This window comes from Kryptolebias marmoratus, linkage group LG3 (assembly GCF_001649575.2).
Source record: "Kryptolebias marmoratus isolate JLee-2015 linkage group LG3, ASM164957v2, whole genome shotgun sequence".
NCBI lineage: Eukaryota > Metazoa > Chordata > Actinopteri > Cyprinodontiformes > Rivulidae > Kryptolebias > Kryptolebias marmoratus.
In genome coordinates this window covers 15,348,603-15,362,784 of record NC_051432.1, presented here as the reverse complement: position 1 = coordinate 15,362,784, position 14,182 = coordinate 15,348,603, and the positions used below count along the sequence as shown (strand labels likewise).

At 40.4% G+C, this 14,182-nt stretch overlaps 1 protein-coding gene across 2 annotated transcripts in view; it reads left to right on the top strand.

Annotated features, from left to right (window-relative positions):
* The window catches only part of stox2a (storkhead box 2a), a 21,675-nt gene extending 8,747 nt beyond the window's left edge, over positions 1-12,928 (top strand). The window contains exons 1-4 of one of the 2 annotated variants that reach the window (XM_017408601.3): positions 7-231; positions 1,688-1,840; positions 5,138-7,688; positions 12,285-12,928. In XM_017408601.3, the coding sequence (XP_017264090.1) occupies positions 60-231; positions 1,688-1,840; positions 5,138-7,688; positions 12,285-12,486 (3,078 nt within the window). In that variant the 5' untranslated portion in view covers positions 7-59 and the 3' untranslated portion in view covers positions 12,487-12,928. Of the gene's footprint in view, positions 1-6; positions 232-1,687; positions 1,841-5,137; positions 7,689-12,284 lie in introns of those variants that run through there. The other variant, XM_025003994.2, reaches the window with a different exon arrangement.
* The last annotated feature ends 1,254 nt before the right edge of the window (positions 12,929-14,182 follow it).

The following is a 14,182-nucleotide window of genomic DNA, read 5'->3' as shown; positions in this document are numbered from 1 at the left end:
CCTTTATCCCAGAGGTCCCCGGGGAGTGAAGGCCACCTAGTAAAAAAAGGGGGTCAACGATGAAGAAGAACCGCAGCGGCAACCTGCGGCGGGCCTGGCCCAGCTCGGAGCTTCCCGAACGCCCACTGGATCATAATCTCTCTCGTAGTGAGAAAGACATCCGTGTGCAGAAGCAGCATCTTCCTCCTCCTCCGCATTTCTCTCCGTCCCCGCCAAGTTATCGTGCGCCAGGTGAGTGTGACACTCCTCCTTCCACCCCCCACCCCCCCAACCCTCTCCATGTACCACCACCACCACCTCCTCCATCCGACCAGAAGCTCCACCTTCTCTACGCAAGGCTGCTCCGAGTTTGGAACGTCTTGATTTGATGTGGACGATTTTTTTTTTTAATGGAGTCAAGGAGAAAATGTTGATAGCGTCCCCCCTTTTCTTCACATTTCTAGTAGATTAAGTCAAGTAGGTTCAGTGAAAGGCAGTCAAATTTTACTCAGATGTGGGACATCTGTCACCCTGTATCTCAGTGGGTTCCCTGACCTGTCCACTGATAGTATAAGAAATGTATGAGAACAAGCACAATTGTCAACTCCACTGTTTTGGATGTGTTTTTTCGCATGTGTACGTCAATTACTTGTTGGATTGTTTTGTCTTTGAGCTAAATCTGACCACTAACTTATGTTTGGTTTGTTCATCTTAAATAAGAACCTCCTGGCCATGTCAGCCATAAAGCAATTTCCTCACAGAGCAAACCTAATTATTTTTACCATTTTTATTTTGATTATTTCTCTGTCCTATGTCAACGAATGCTAAAAGATGCCGTTTAAAAAAATCCCAGTAAGACATGCATTTTTTTGTGCAGTTTTACTACCAGCTGGCTTTTCTTGTATTTAATACAAAGTAAAACCCACTACAGCCACATAAAGCTTGGGGGTTTGTGATACTAAAGAGAGATAACGTCATCGCATTGCTTAACTGACCATTCAGCTGAGTGTGCTAAGAAGGCCGCGCCAAGTGCACATTCCTGCTTAAGTTAAAGAAGCATCGCCGTCAAATGATGCCAAAACTTGATTACTGCGCTGAACGGTAGCGACTCCGTTTTTTTTTTAGGTTCTCAGAATGAGGGGAAGATAAAGTCAAATTAGAACAAAACGTAGAGGCTTTGATGTTGGAGATTTTTCATCTTCTGTGTGATTCTCAGATGTAGGTCAGAGCACAGGGTCACTACAGCACAGATGCTGCAGCGGTGCATTCACTGTGTTGCTTTACAACCATCCAGCTAGACAGATGTTGGCTCTCAGAGGGGCTTGAAGCCGAGCTTTCTGGTTGCAGGATGATCTCATCATTCATTATGGCTGACAGCAAAGCCAGCTTATGGCAACTGAGAATTTCTCTGTGCTAGCTCTCCATTTGAATCTGAAGCAGAGGTACTTTAATTCCTTTTTTTTTCTTTTTTTGTTTATTCTGACACTGCGAATTTGATGAGCAGTTTGCAAGGATTCAGGTGCTCCGGTTACAGCTGCTGCAGCAGCTGCCTCGCTTTGCTAGCACAGAGAGGAGGGGAGGAGGCGTTCCAGGCAGCATGCACACTGCTGCTGTTTGACCATTACATCATAGCTTCACACGCTGCGCCCACTGTTCATTCATGATCTCACACTTGTGCTTGTGCCTCCTCCTCCTCCTTCCCCTGCAGGTGATGTGTCTCCGATCAGCATGTCGCCTATCAGTCAGTCGCAGTTCATCCCGCTGGGGGAGATCTTGTGCTTGGCCATCTCTGCTATGAACGCTGCCCACAAACCTGCCAACCAGGAGGCGTTGATGGAGCACCTCACTGCCAGCTTCCCAGGTACGCACTTTCACCTGCTTTTCACCTGCTTTCCTAAATGGGGCTGAACCATGTAGGAATCTGTAAAAACATAATGTGGTATTTTAAAAAATACCATGCTAGAAAGGTTCAAAGAGCTATTATTAAAACAAATATGTATTTCCTTGGCTTGTTGTCTTTTAATTTAATCCCTGGTATGAAATGCAGATTGATCCCTTTTCCACTAAATTTTCCATTAAAATTGTTAGTCCTATCTACCAGTATAACTTGAGATATTCTTAAGACACACCTGACACTGAATTTAAATGTTACAAGCAACTGCTACAGGACCATAAGTGTTTAAAAGTGTTTTTTTTAATTGTTTTTTATAAAACTCAATAAGCCGACTGACAGACCTTTACGTATTGTGTAAACTATTTGCACTGAAATACTTAAAGCAGTAGTTCATATTTTTTTGAATCGGGGTACAATGGAAAGGTTATGAAGAATTAATGTCTTGCCTGTTGTAGATATCTCTTTGAACAACCTCAGTTTGAATAAATGGAGTTTAATTCTGACCAGCTTGATGAGCTGATTGGTAGTCCGAGCAAAACCCTGACCAAAGTGGATTGTTGCTGTCTTAAAACCACTTCAATCTCAAAAATGTCATAAAGCAAGTTTTATTTTATAAACCTTTACACTGCTGCACGTTTCACATGACACAGTTATCATGGTAGAAATAATCGTCTATTCCTCCACTGTCCTGAGCACCCTCTCCACGGCAGATTTGAGCTCCTACCATCTGGCAGGAGATTCAAGCTGCCAAAAGCCAGGACCAACAGGATGAAAAACTCCTTAACCATTCAGGCCATTAATTTGTCAAATTTAAAAAGTGACTTGTTATAAAATGCTTAATTTTGATTATTTGATGTTGATTATGTTTGCATTCTTTAGCATTCTTTGGTGTTGAGTTTGTGACTGTGTGTTTTTGTCTTTACCTTTGTGTTTCCATCCAGTGACAGTAAAGTTGAGTTGAGTTGAAATAGTCTGACATTCCAGCCAAAAGTGCCCCAGGCTGTACTGGAAGTGCTACAGCTAACTGCCGCTGCCACTATTTGTGTTTGGAAATAACCATATAATTCCTTGTGAATAACCATGTTGTCCAAAATTGACAGCAATGTCAAAGTTTATAAAATAGTGTTTGTATGAACTGCTGTGAAACCTCTAAGACTGGAGGTGTGTTAAGGTGGCAGCAATCCGGTTTTGTTTTGGCCCCATTCAGACTGGCCCTCAGCTCGTCAATCCAGTCAGAATTAAACTCAGTTTTTCCAAACTGAGCTTGTACTTAAATGTACTTATTGCAAAGTCATGAAGATCAGACTAGAAAAAAAAATCATAAAGTAAGAAAAAAAATCTGCATAATATTTTTTCTTATATCAGTAGTTATTTTGTCCCTAAATCAATCATTTGTAAGGAAATTAGTGACCGGATGCTAATGTGTGTTTGTTTTCCTACAGAAAAAGCCAAAGTGAATGATAAAAGGTCAAGCGTTAAACTTACCGGTCTAGCAGAAGTTTATAAAACCCTTGTATGTTTGATTTTCAAGCTGTTTTTACGGCACTTCACCTCCCTGCAGGATCACTGATATTTATTCTTAAACTTGTCTCACTCAACCTTTCTGTTTTCTTTCACATTTAGCAGCAAATTCACTTATATTTCCACCTAAACACCTTCTTCAACATTCTACGCCTGTCCAATTGGCCATATTTAGGCCAGCCTAATGTAGGACATCAAGCGTTCACATACTTTTTGGCAGATTTAGCTGAGTGCTTTGTTTACATTAAGTGTGGACCTGCATTTCAGAATTGTTTTCGGTATATCTGTAAAACTACTAAAGTAAACTCTTTCAAACGACATAACTTATTTTAGTTCAGGATAACCTTTTTTATGTTCAGTTTCATACTTTGCTATGAGTATCTTTAAATTTTACTAAATATTTTACTTAAAAGAAGTAAAATAAAATCCTGTTTATGAGTGTGCATAATTTTTTTTAGGTTTATTACTGAAGGTCTCAACAACTGTGGAGAGTCTTGAAACAGCTTGTAAATAGTTTACAAGACTTTAGCAGTTTAAAGTTGGAAAAAAACGTCCTAAATTAAAATATAGGTCTAGTCTTTGTTCTTCCCAAAGTGGCCAACCAACAATGATCAACCCAAATATAAAGCGGTTTTTAAAAGTTGGTAAAAACCCAGAGTAACTTAGCTGGCAAACACATTTCTAACATTAGTTAATCTTGCAAGTCTTCTGCTAGGAAAACACTAAATATTGATGTTTTTTTGACAGAGCTACAACTAGAAAGCCTCTTTCTGTCCAAAATGGAGTTTGCTTTTTATTTATAGTTTGCTAAAATTCATGTGAACAATTCATAAGGCTCTTAGGAAAAAATAACTAACAGAGAATCAGACAAAAATTAAAACGTTTTGATTAAATTAGTGAGAAATTATTTTCTAAAATAACTTAATTTAACTTGGTGGAATTAGTAGAATTAAGGCTTGTCATGTTGTATCTAGAATAGCTTGTCAGCATCAGTGTAACAATAAAATATGTCAACAATTTGTAAAAATAAACTTTCAGATTATTTCTGTCTGAACTAAATGGCCAGGAAAAGTTGGCCCTTTGGCAAGACAATGATTCTAACCACACAGGTTGTACTAAAAAAAATAATTTAAAGACAAATTTAGCTTGTGTTTTTGAATGACTAAGTAAAAGTTTTAAAATCAGTAGAAATGAGATTGTAACATATCACTTATGGTGTTTATGTGAGAAAACAGACCAACACTTCATAGTGAAAGCGGCTGTTTTATTTTGTATATTTTGGGATAATAATAATTTTTGTAAAATTTTGAACTAGAAGTTTATCATTTTCAAAACACTACCATAAGATTATAACCAAAATAATTTGTTATGCTGACATTGGATGGAAGGATCAATAGATTCATCAGTGGATGGATGGATGGATGGATGGATGGATGAAAAGATTCATGGATGGATGGATGGATGGATGGATGGATGGATGGATGGATGGATGCATTGATGGATTCTTAAGTAAATGAATCAGTAGATTCTTGGATGATAGATAGATGTATTAATGGATGGATGATTAAATTTTATTCTTTCTTTTTCCAATTAGTTATGTTTCTTTGGAATAACAAACTCTCTGAAAGTTGCAACAGACCTTTATATATATCTGTTCTTGAACAGTTTCATGTTTATTTTATTTTCTAAAACTAAACATATAAAATTGTGTCTAAAATTGTGTCTAAAATGTGTTTTCTGCAGGTGTGCCTACACCCAGCTCAGAGGTTCTGCGACACACCCTGAACATGCTGGTGCGAGAGAGGAAGATATACCCAACTCCAGAGGGCTACTACATCGTCACTCCACAAACGTACTTTATTACTCCCTCCCTCATCAGAGCAAACAACAAGTGGTATCACCTAGAGGATCGGCTGCCAGAGCGTCAGCAGCCGCAACAACAACAGCAACAACAACAACAGCAGCAGCAGCAGCAGCAGCAGCAACCTCAAAACTGCACCTCACCTCAGTCTGGCAACGTCACACCATCTACACCTGGCTGCCTGAGAGAGAGGCCTCCTCGCAAGAATCACAGTGATTCATACAATTCCTATCGCGAAGACAGACTGCACGCTTCTGCGCTCCAGAGTAAGTCACCCAAGGAGCACAAGGGAGATTCTTATCAAAATAAGCCACCCAAGGATCAAAATGGTGGGGAGCCTTTACCAAGTACGTCAGCCAAGGAACATCGAGGAGAGCCGCCATCGTACCCTCACCCCCCGGGTCCTTCTTCCCCTCCTGTCCAGCAATCGCCGACTCAAGATCAAACTGATAAGAGCAAAAACGTCACTTCTTTCCCTTATAAAACTGACACTCTGACCAAAAAGAAAGAAGGAAGTGGCGGTGGTGGAGGAACAGGCGAGAAGCAATCTAAAAGGTTTGGGCTCAGACTTTTCAGACTGAGTTTCAAGAAGGATAAAATGAGACAGCTGGCCACCTTCTCAGCCCAGTTTCCCCCCGAGGAGTGGCCCCTACGCGATGAGGATGTGCCGACCACGCCCATTCCCCGGGAGGTGGAGATGGAAATAATTCGCAGGATCAACCCTGACCTAACAGTGGAGAATGTTGCAAGGCACACAGCTGTGATGAAGAGGCTGGAGGAAGAGCGTACGCAGAAAAACAAGGCAGGTTCTTCTGCCCAGCACAGTTCACGCAGCAGGAGGGGCAGAGGCCACCGGAGGGCTCCGCATGGTAAGTCACGTTCTCACAGTAAACCAAGGACGTCCAGGGGAGACCCATCTGAGGGTTCAAACTGGGATCTTGTGTTCATGGAAAGGGATTACCGCTTCTTTAGCCACTCGTTAGTTCGCTCACCTCGGGAAGCTATGTATACATTGGAGCGCAGACGAAGTGGAGGAGCAACATACCTGGTTCACAGTAACCCCAATATTACTGAATCCCACTGCCCTGTTACCCCTGAGTGGGATGTGTCTGGGGAACTTGCCAAGAGACGGACTGAGATGCCCTTTCCTGAGCCTTCACGTGGAACGTGCCAGTCCAGAGTGCAGAGAAGTCACAGCCACAACCAGGACAGGAAGTCGCGTCATGAGAGGTCAGATCAAGCTAAAGAACGATCTCGCTCCATGGACAACTCTCTCAAAGGCCCATCACTGGGTGCGCCAGAAGACTTTGAACCTAGTCTGGAGGACCGTAATCATTACTACACTGATGATGGCACTCTGAGGGCCACACAGAAGTCCTCCCACTACTCAAGGATTATGTTCTCTGCTGCTAAGTTTCACTCCGATTTTAATGTGCCTGATTTGGGGAAAGGGAGTTTGGACGAGTCAAGGATCCGGAGTACAATGGAGAGGAACAAAAGCAGAGATAGCTTACCGACATACAATGAGCTTATGGGACTTTCTCCTAAGCCCTCTACAGATGAGTACTTCCAGTGCAATACATCAAATGAAACAATCCTTACTGCCCCTTCGCCTCAGGCAAAATCAGAATATGACACATTAACCTCATCAGGGGGACTCCGAAAGGGCTCTCCAGCTGACCGACAAACTCCTCACCTCACCTCTTCTCATACAATGGAGTACAAAGAGGACTTGTCGACAGCAAAGGGACAGAGCGGTTCTGCGCGACTGACGCCAAGCCAGACGCCAGAGCCAGCACAAAATGCCCGTTTGACACCACACCAACATAATGTGGATCCAGGAGGGGGAGGAGGCAGTATGGTGATCAAGAGGAAAGAGATCTTCAGCAAGGACACTTTGTTCAAACCTCCACATAATGCCTTGTCCACTGGCTATGTGGACAGCAGCTACACCAAGTCTGGCACATTGCGGAAAGCCTCACATGCCAAATCAACAGAGGCCCTAGACAATCCTGAGCCCCAACAGCCTTCCAATTCAGCCACTTCCTCAACGTCACCTGCAGTTTTACCAAGCTGCTTAGAGCCAACAGTCCCCTCTGCCTCCTTTGACTATTATAATGTATCAGATGATGAGGAGGAGGAAGAGGCAGAGGAGGACTCGCACAAAGAGTTGGCAACGACGGAGGACAACAAAGACCTTGGGGAAGGGGGTGGTAATGGTGGAGGCAGCAGTGGTGGTGGAGAAGGAACCATGCAGTGGCTCTTGGAACGGGAGAAGGAACATGATCTGCAGCGGAAACTGGAGACCAACCTGACCCTACTCAGTCCCAAGGAGACAGAGAACAGCAGCAGCCAGAAGTCAGCTCACTCTGCCCGTTTGGACAGCATGGACAGCAGCAGTGTCACTGTGGACAGTGGATTCAACTCGCCCAGGTATGAACCACGCTTTATAGAAAACCAATAACTGATGTAGTATACTTTGAATATTGTCGTCTGTAGACTTGTAAAACCAGGTATTAATACATGTGGCGCTTGTACCTAAACTTTAACAGCTCAAAACTGAGCAGTCCGTCTTACACCAAAGCAAGATTTAAGATGTGATGGAAGAAACTCGTTTCTTTTATGCTTACATTTTGTTGTTACGCTTTACAAGAAAATCTGCTCTACCCAACTCCAACTGTGGCCAAATGTGGGCCATATACTGACAGTTTACAGGCAGAGCTTAAGTGTGGTAGCAGTCAAACATGGCAGCTCAGTTTGACAGGTTCTGCTTGTGGCACCCTATGCATCTGATTTGCCCGTGAAAGATGGCTAAAGGTCAGTGCATCATCCAATCAGCTACCAGTACTTTTTGAAAGCGCCTACCCTTTTCAAAGCATAAAGTTTGTCTTTAGGTGTAACAAAACTTGTGGGGAACCAGTGTCGTTCTGAAGTAAGATGTTGGAAAGTTCTCAGTGAAATTTGTAAGTATGTAATTCAAAGAATGCCCACCCTCACAAGAAAAAATATGAATGTCAGCAATCCAGTTTGCGCCGGTGTTTTGTAACAGAAGAAAAAGTTCCATATACAACATACATAATCATTTTGCTCTTTGGATTCTGTGGAATGGTATGTAACACAGTTTTGCTGTTTGTTTAAATTTGGGATTAAGTTATTGATGTCTTGAATGAGTTGCGCTGGGGTATGGCGTTTAGGACTGTCGTCTCGCAGCAAGAGGGTCTCTGGTTTGAAATAGGCTCATCTCTGTAGAGTTTGCATGTTTTCGCTGTGCATACGTTGGTTTTCTCTGAGTACTTCAGTTTCTCCCCACAGTCTAAACACATGCATGTTAGGTTAGCTAAAGATTCTTAATTGGCCCTAGGTGCGAGTGTTTGTGTACAAAGGTTTACCTACGTGGCCCTATAATGGATAGGTGACCTGTCCAGGGTGTCCACCACCCCCCACTAGAGACAGGCACTAGCTATCCACAACCCTGAACAGCATCAAGGGAGTATATAAAATTGATGTATCTATAAATGAGTGGAAAAGAAGTTATATTTAAAAGAAAATCATCAAACTTTAATTTAGATTACTCAATGTGTTGCTTTCAAGAAACATTTATTTTCTTATATCACAACTAAGCCATACCTTATTTATTTCTTACACCCAAATGAGTAGGTGTGGTTATGTCACTGAGCTAACAGCGCCAATGTAAAAAGCCTATGTGCCATTTGTTTTCATCAGTGTGTGAGAGTAGGTATGACAGAAAAATGTCCTTTATAAAAAAGAATAAAAAACAAAAAACAGTCAACATTCAAGAGTTAACAAAAAATGCTCACTTTGTGGTCGTTGGCGCCGTGACATCATCTGACTCACTCATGTTGGACACCAGTTGCGTAAGTGAGGTCTCCTACTGTGGGGACACCTTTATGTGCCTCTATTGTACTCTGTCAGTGGTTTAAAAAAACAAAAAACACCTACAAGATACTTGCACATGTGCTGTTTTAACATTTTGGCAAGTTTGGGGCTTGTGGTTTGTGTGAGAAAACAATCTGGACATTTTGTCACTTTCTGACTTTCTTTCTGAGTGCTCGTCATGCTAAAAAAAAAAAAAAGCGAAATCACAGCACAGACTCAGTCTTTGACTCGTAGGGCTTGTGGATGATGCTGTCTTATAAAACAGGATTTTATTAGAGCAGACCAGCTGTCTCAGTTTACTCTAATAATGAGCACAAGTTAACAGGTAGTCCTGATGGGCTGTTTTCAGCCATGTCTTCTGTTCAGTTTTATCCTTTTGACAACAAAAACAGAGAAAAGAGTGCAAACTCCTTTGTTGGGAATTTGGTTTTATTAAAGTCCTATTTTTAAGTAGTGTTCTGTAGGTTTGTTATCAACAAGTGATTAGAAATAGTTTGGGGCTTTATCAGTTTGGAATATCAGGCATACATTTTCCCAGGAAAGGTGAGATATGGGCTAGCCAGTTCATACAAATGCTATTTTAAAATCTTTACATTGCCATTAATTTTGCATTAGACAGTTTTTTACACTGAAGACTGAATTGTCTGTGGTTCATTCCCAGTAATGGTCCATGTCAAACTTAGGTTGTAAAACAGAACATATTAAGTAGAACCGGGCAATTGCTATTTTTTTACTTCTTGTTACTTTTGCATTGGATGGATGATATGCACTAAACCACCATGCGACCTGAGTTTTTTTTATTTTAAATCTACAGCAAATATAATTTTATTTGAATAATATGACATAAAAGAGATATTTGTGTTAAGTACACTAATAACATCAACTACCAAGATCTGTTTAATTGAATTGAATAGAAATGTGTTTGCATAACATAAACACCTTGAGTGTTTTAATTTAATGATTTAAAAAAATGTAACTTGTTAAATAAAAAAAAAAAGTATGGTCAATATTTTAACTAGGGCTGCATATTTTTAGAAAAACCTGCGATGTACGATATTATTCTTTGATATTGGGATGACGATATCAGATGACATAAACTAACATTCTCCTCACTCCTCATTTTCTCTCCTTTCATCATTATCATCTAAACCAGGCGTGGCATCAAGGCCAGTGAGAGTCTGTTGGGCTGATCAGATATATTATTAGCAGCAGAACATGACTACATGGTAGCTGAAATATAATGGCCTATGATTTAATATAGTCCAAGCAGTCCTGTGTGATATTGATATTGCACTCACTGATATTGGACTGATGATAAATTCTTGATATATTATGTATTTTTAACACATAAATATTATTTTCTTCAAGGATTCAGCATTCATGTTACATATTAGGATGGGTCAACATATTCTTTTAGGTTTAAATTTTTTTCTACTTTGGTTCTTAGTTTAATTGGGTTGGTTGAACTCATTTGAAATTGCTTGTAGGATCGATCAATATACCTTTGGACAGGTTTAATAACAGAAATCTTGTTGTCTCAGTTAGGTTTGCTTTCATTCACTCAACAAGGCTGACACAAATGCAACAAAGTACTCTGTCACTGAAATGTCTAACTCGTGTAGACGGAAGTCAGACAAATCTGACGATAGCTTTAAAAACAAAACGTTTTACTCATCCATCTGAAATTGTTAAACCTAGTTTTTTGTTTGCTAAGGTTGCTGTGTCAGCCATCTTAAATCAAGTTAGATTTAAAAGTTAATCAGTTGCACTTGTTTGTAAGATGGTTTGCTAACAAACAGACAGACAGACAGACAGACACGCGGGCAATTACATGTTCACCCACTGTTCAATGCGAGTGATAGAAATGAAATGTTAGTTGATGTTTTTGATTCATTCAAAAAGATTTTATTTTTATTTCAAACTCCTTTAATTTTGCACCACAGAATGTTATAGCATCTCCTTGATAAGGTTAGGTCAAAACTAACACAGCAGTGACTCACTTATTCTATCCTAATGTCTCCTAAAACAAACAAACAAACTTGATTCTACTCTTTCCAGTAGACCTCAGTAGACGCTACACGTGCAAACTTTCTTGTTGTTTTAGTCACATCCTGCAGTTTATGTCTTGGAGTCTTTGTCTTCAGATTTTTGTCTGCTTTTAAAGTCTACACTTAGTGTCAAATACAAAATAAATTGTTTGATTTTTTTCTGAATACTAAATATATCTGATATTGTTTGTAAGCTTCCTGAAGGTTTGTTTTTACTCTACTATGACAGATACTTGGTTTTAAAGTAGGGACTAGAAAATTAGAAGTTGTGTAATGCATGTTTAAAAATATAGTTCAGATATTTTAAAGTGGGAAGGTTAAGAACAATTAATATCTTACCTGTTGTACATAGGTCTTTAAATGATCTCAGTTTAATTTTTGCTGGATTGATGAGCTAACGGCTTGTCAGAGTGGAGACAAACACTTGCTTTAGTCTCAAAAAATTATTAGTGGTTCATCCATCCATTTTCTTTACCCACTTTTTCCTTTCTTTGGTCACGAGGGGAGCTGGTGTTTATCTCCAGCAGTTACTGTGCGAGATGGGGGGGACACCCTGGACAGGTCGCAAGTCCATCACAGGGACACATAGAGACAACCATTCACCCTTTCACCCACACCCAGGGACAATTTATAGTCACCAATTAACCTAACATGCATGGTTTTGGTCTGTGGGAGGAAACCCACCTGTGCACAGCGAGAACATCTAAACTCCACACAGAAAAGCTGTGAGGCAAACCTGCAACCTTCTTGCTGTGAGGCAACAGCTCTAACCACTGCACCACTGTGCCCACCCACCATTAGCGGCTAATTCAAATGCAAATTTATAAACTTTTACACCACTGTCAGATTCATATTACATAAATATTCCAGCAGAAATACAATGACTTCCCTGCAGGAAGTGCCAAAGCTAGCTGCTGCTGTTATTTAGACCTGCAAATAACCGTAGAACTCTATTGAATTTGTGCAAAACTGACAGTGTTGTACATGTCTATGAAGAGATTAATAATTTGTATGAAAACTGACCAGTGTTTTGTGTCCTTTACAGAATTTTCAAACTAACATCTTGTTGTGTTTGTTTGCGCAGAACACGTGAAAGCCTTGCATCCAACACATCCAGCATCGTGGAAAGCAATAGACGGCAGAATCCGGCGCTGAGCCCCGGCCACATTGGCACCAGTAGTATTGGACTGCCTTTCAGCTTTCGCGCCATCCCGGAGCCCCCCACCACACAGCCCGAGAAACTCCAGAAATCATCGAACTGCCTGGCCTCCATCACCAGCGTCTGACAGGCAGCGCAGACCGAGACGGTGAAGGCGGTAGAGCCGAAGTGAGGCGTTTTTTGGGGGGTTTTTTCCAACGGTTTTCACCTTTCCTCGCTTTCCAACAAATACATAAACACTCACACATGAATCCACACACACACACACATCTTCAGACTCCTGAGGATCCATTTACTGGGACTGTTATAAAAACAGGCATGGCTTCAAGAGACTGTTCCTACAGCATCAAGAACTTAACTGCAAAAAAGAGAAGAGCAGAATATCAAGACAGCAGTAGGTGCAGAAACCTACCTAAAGTACTTTGATTTTGGTGACATGGACTCTAGTTTGGCTTATATCAAGATTCTTGAATATTGGTATTGGAAAGTAATAGACTATAGGATTCAAGTTACATTTGGAAATATCAAAAAAAAAAAAGGAAAAAAAAAAAGCTTTTTATATCGCTTAACAATACATGTCCAACTAAATGTTCTCCTTCCTGAAATAGCGTCAAGTTGTTCAGGACAATTTAATGTATCAGCACAATGTCAAGACAATAAAAGTCGATCCTGAGAACAACGAATGAAAGATATGAAAACATAAATCAGCTCAGATTTGTGTACCGCAATGCAAATTATGTATGTATACTCGATACTTTTGATATCCTAATTATTATAATGGTGGTATTAAAGATGCTATGTGACCAAAATGATGTTTGGATGATATAAGCCGCACATCTCCACCTGCACGGACACGTTCACTGAGCACAGGGTCCAGGAGTTTGGGATTATCGCTCCATTTCCCCCTCTGATGTTTAAGTTTTCTGTCCTCTGAAACACTTTCAGGACTTCATCTCTATGCAGGCTGAGAGCAGAGCTTTAGAGTTTATTTTGCACAAACAGCTTAGTTACATTAAATATATCACATGATCTTCCTTTGCAGGTAGAGTATAAATAATCTTTGAATCATAGTATAATGGTGTTAAAAAGTAAGTTAAAAAAAGGGTTGACACTCTTGTCAAATATTTCGATTTGCACTTTTTCAATAAGTACAGACTTTGAGCATTGTTCAAGCAGCTGCAACCATTTGTGTTGTTGAAAGTGATTTTTCCTTGTTGTTTTTTCAGTGGATTTTTGTTTTTTTAAAATTAAAGTGTTCGCATTCCTTGAAGAAATGCACATTGCATAAGTTGGGGATCAGTCTCAGCTACTACCACACCAAGTTTTAGCTTGCTATCTGTAACACTGGCTGAGTTAAAACCGGTTTCACACAAGACCAGGTTCCCACAGACTAGTGTGGAAAAAGAAGTTCTCCAACCTACTTTGTTTTTCACTCATTTAGGAAAGAGACCCGAACAAATGTGGTCATTTTTCAAAATAAAATACCCTGCAGACCAATGTATATGAAAAATACTTATACTTTTTAGAACAGTTACTAATATTTCTGTGCAGCCTGGTACCAAATGATCCATGGACCGGTCCTTGGCCCGGTGGTTGGGGACCCCTGCCTTAAATGGTCGTTTTTCTGAAAAGCTGCTAGTTTGAATTCACCGGGAGAATTTCTCCTCAGCACTTAAACCATCATGAAAATGCAGCTCTGCACACGGCACACTGAGGGGACTTTGCTACACCTGCAGGATATTCAGCAATTACCACTTTTGTTTTTCTGCTTTTGGTGACTAAAATAGTTCCTTTTAAGCTTAAGGCTTTAATGGTTCGTACAA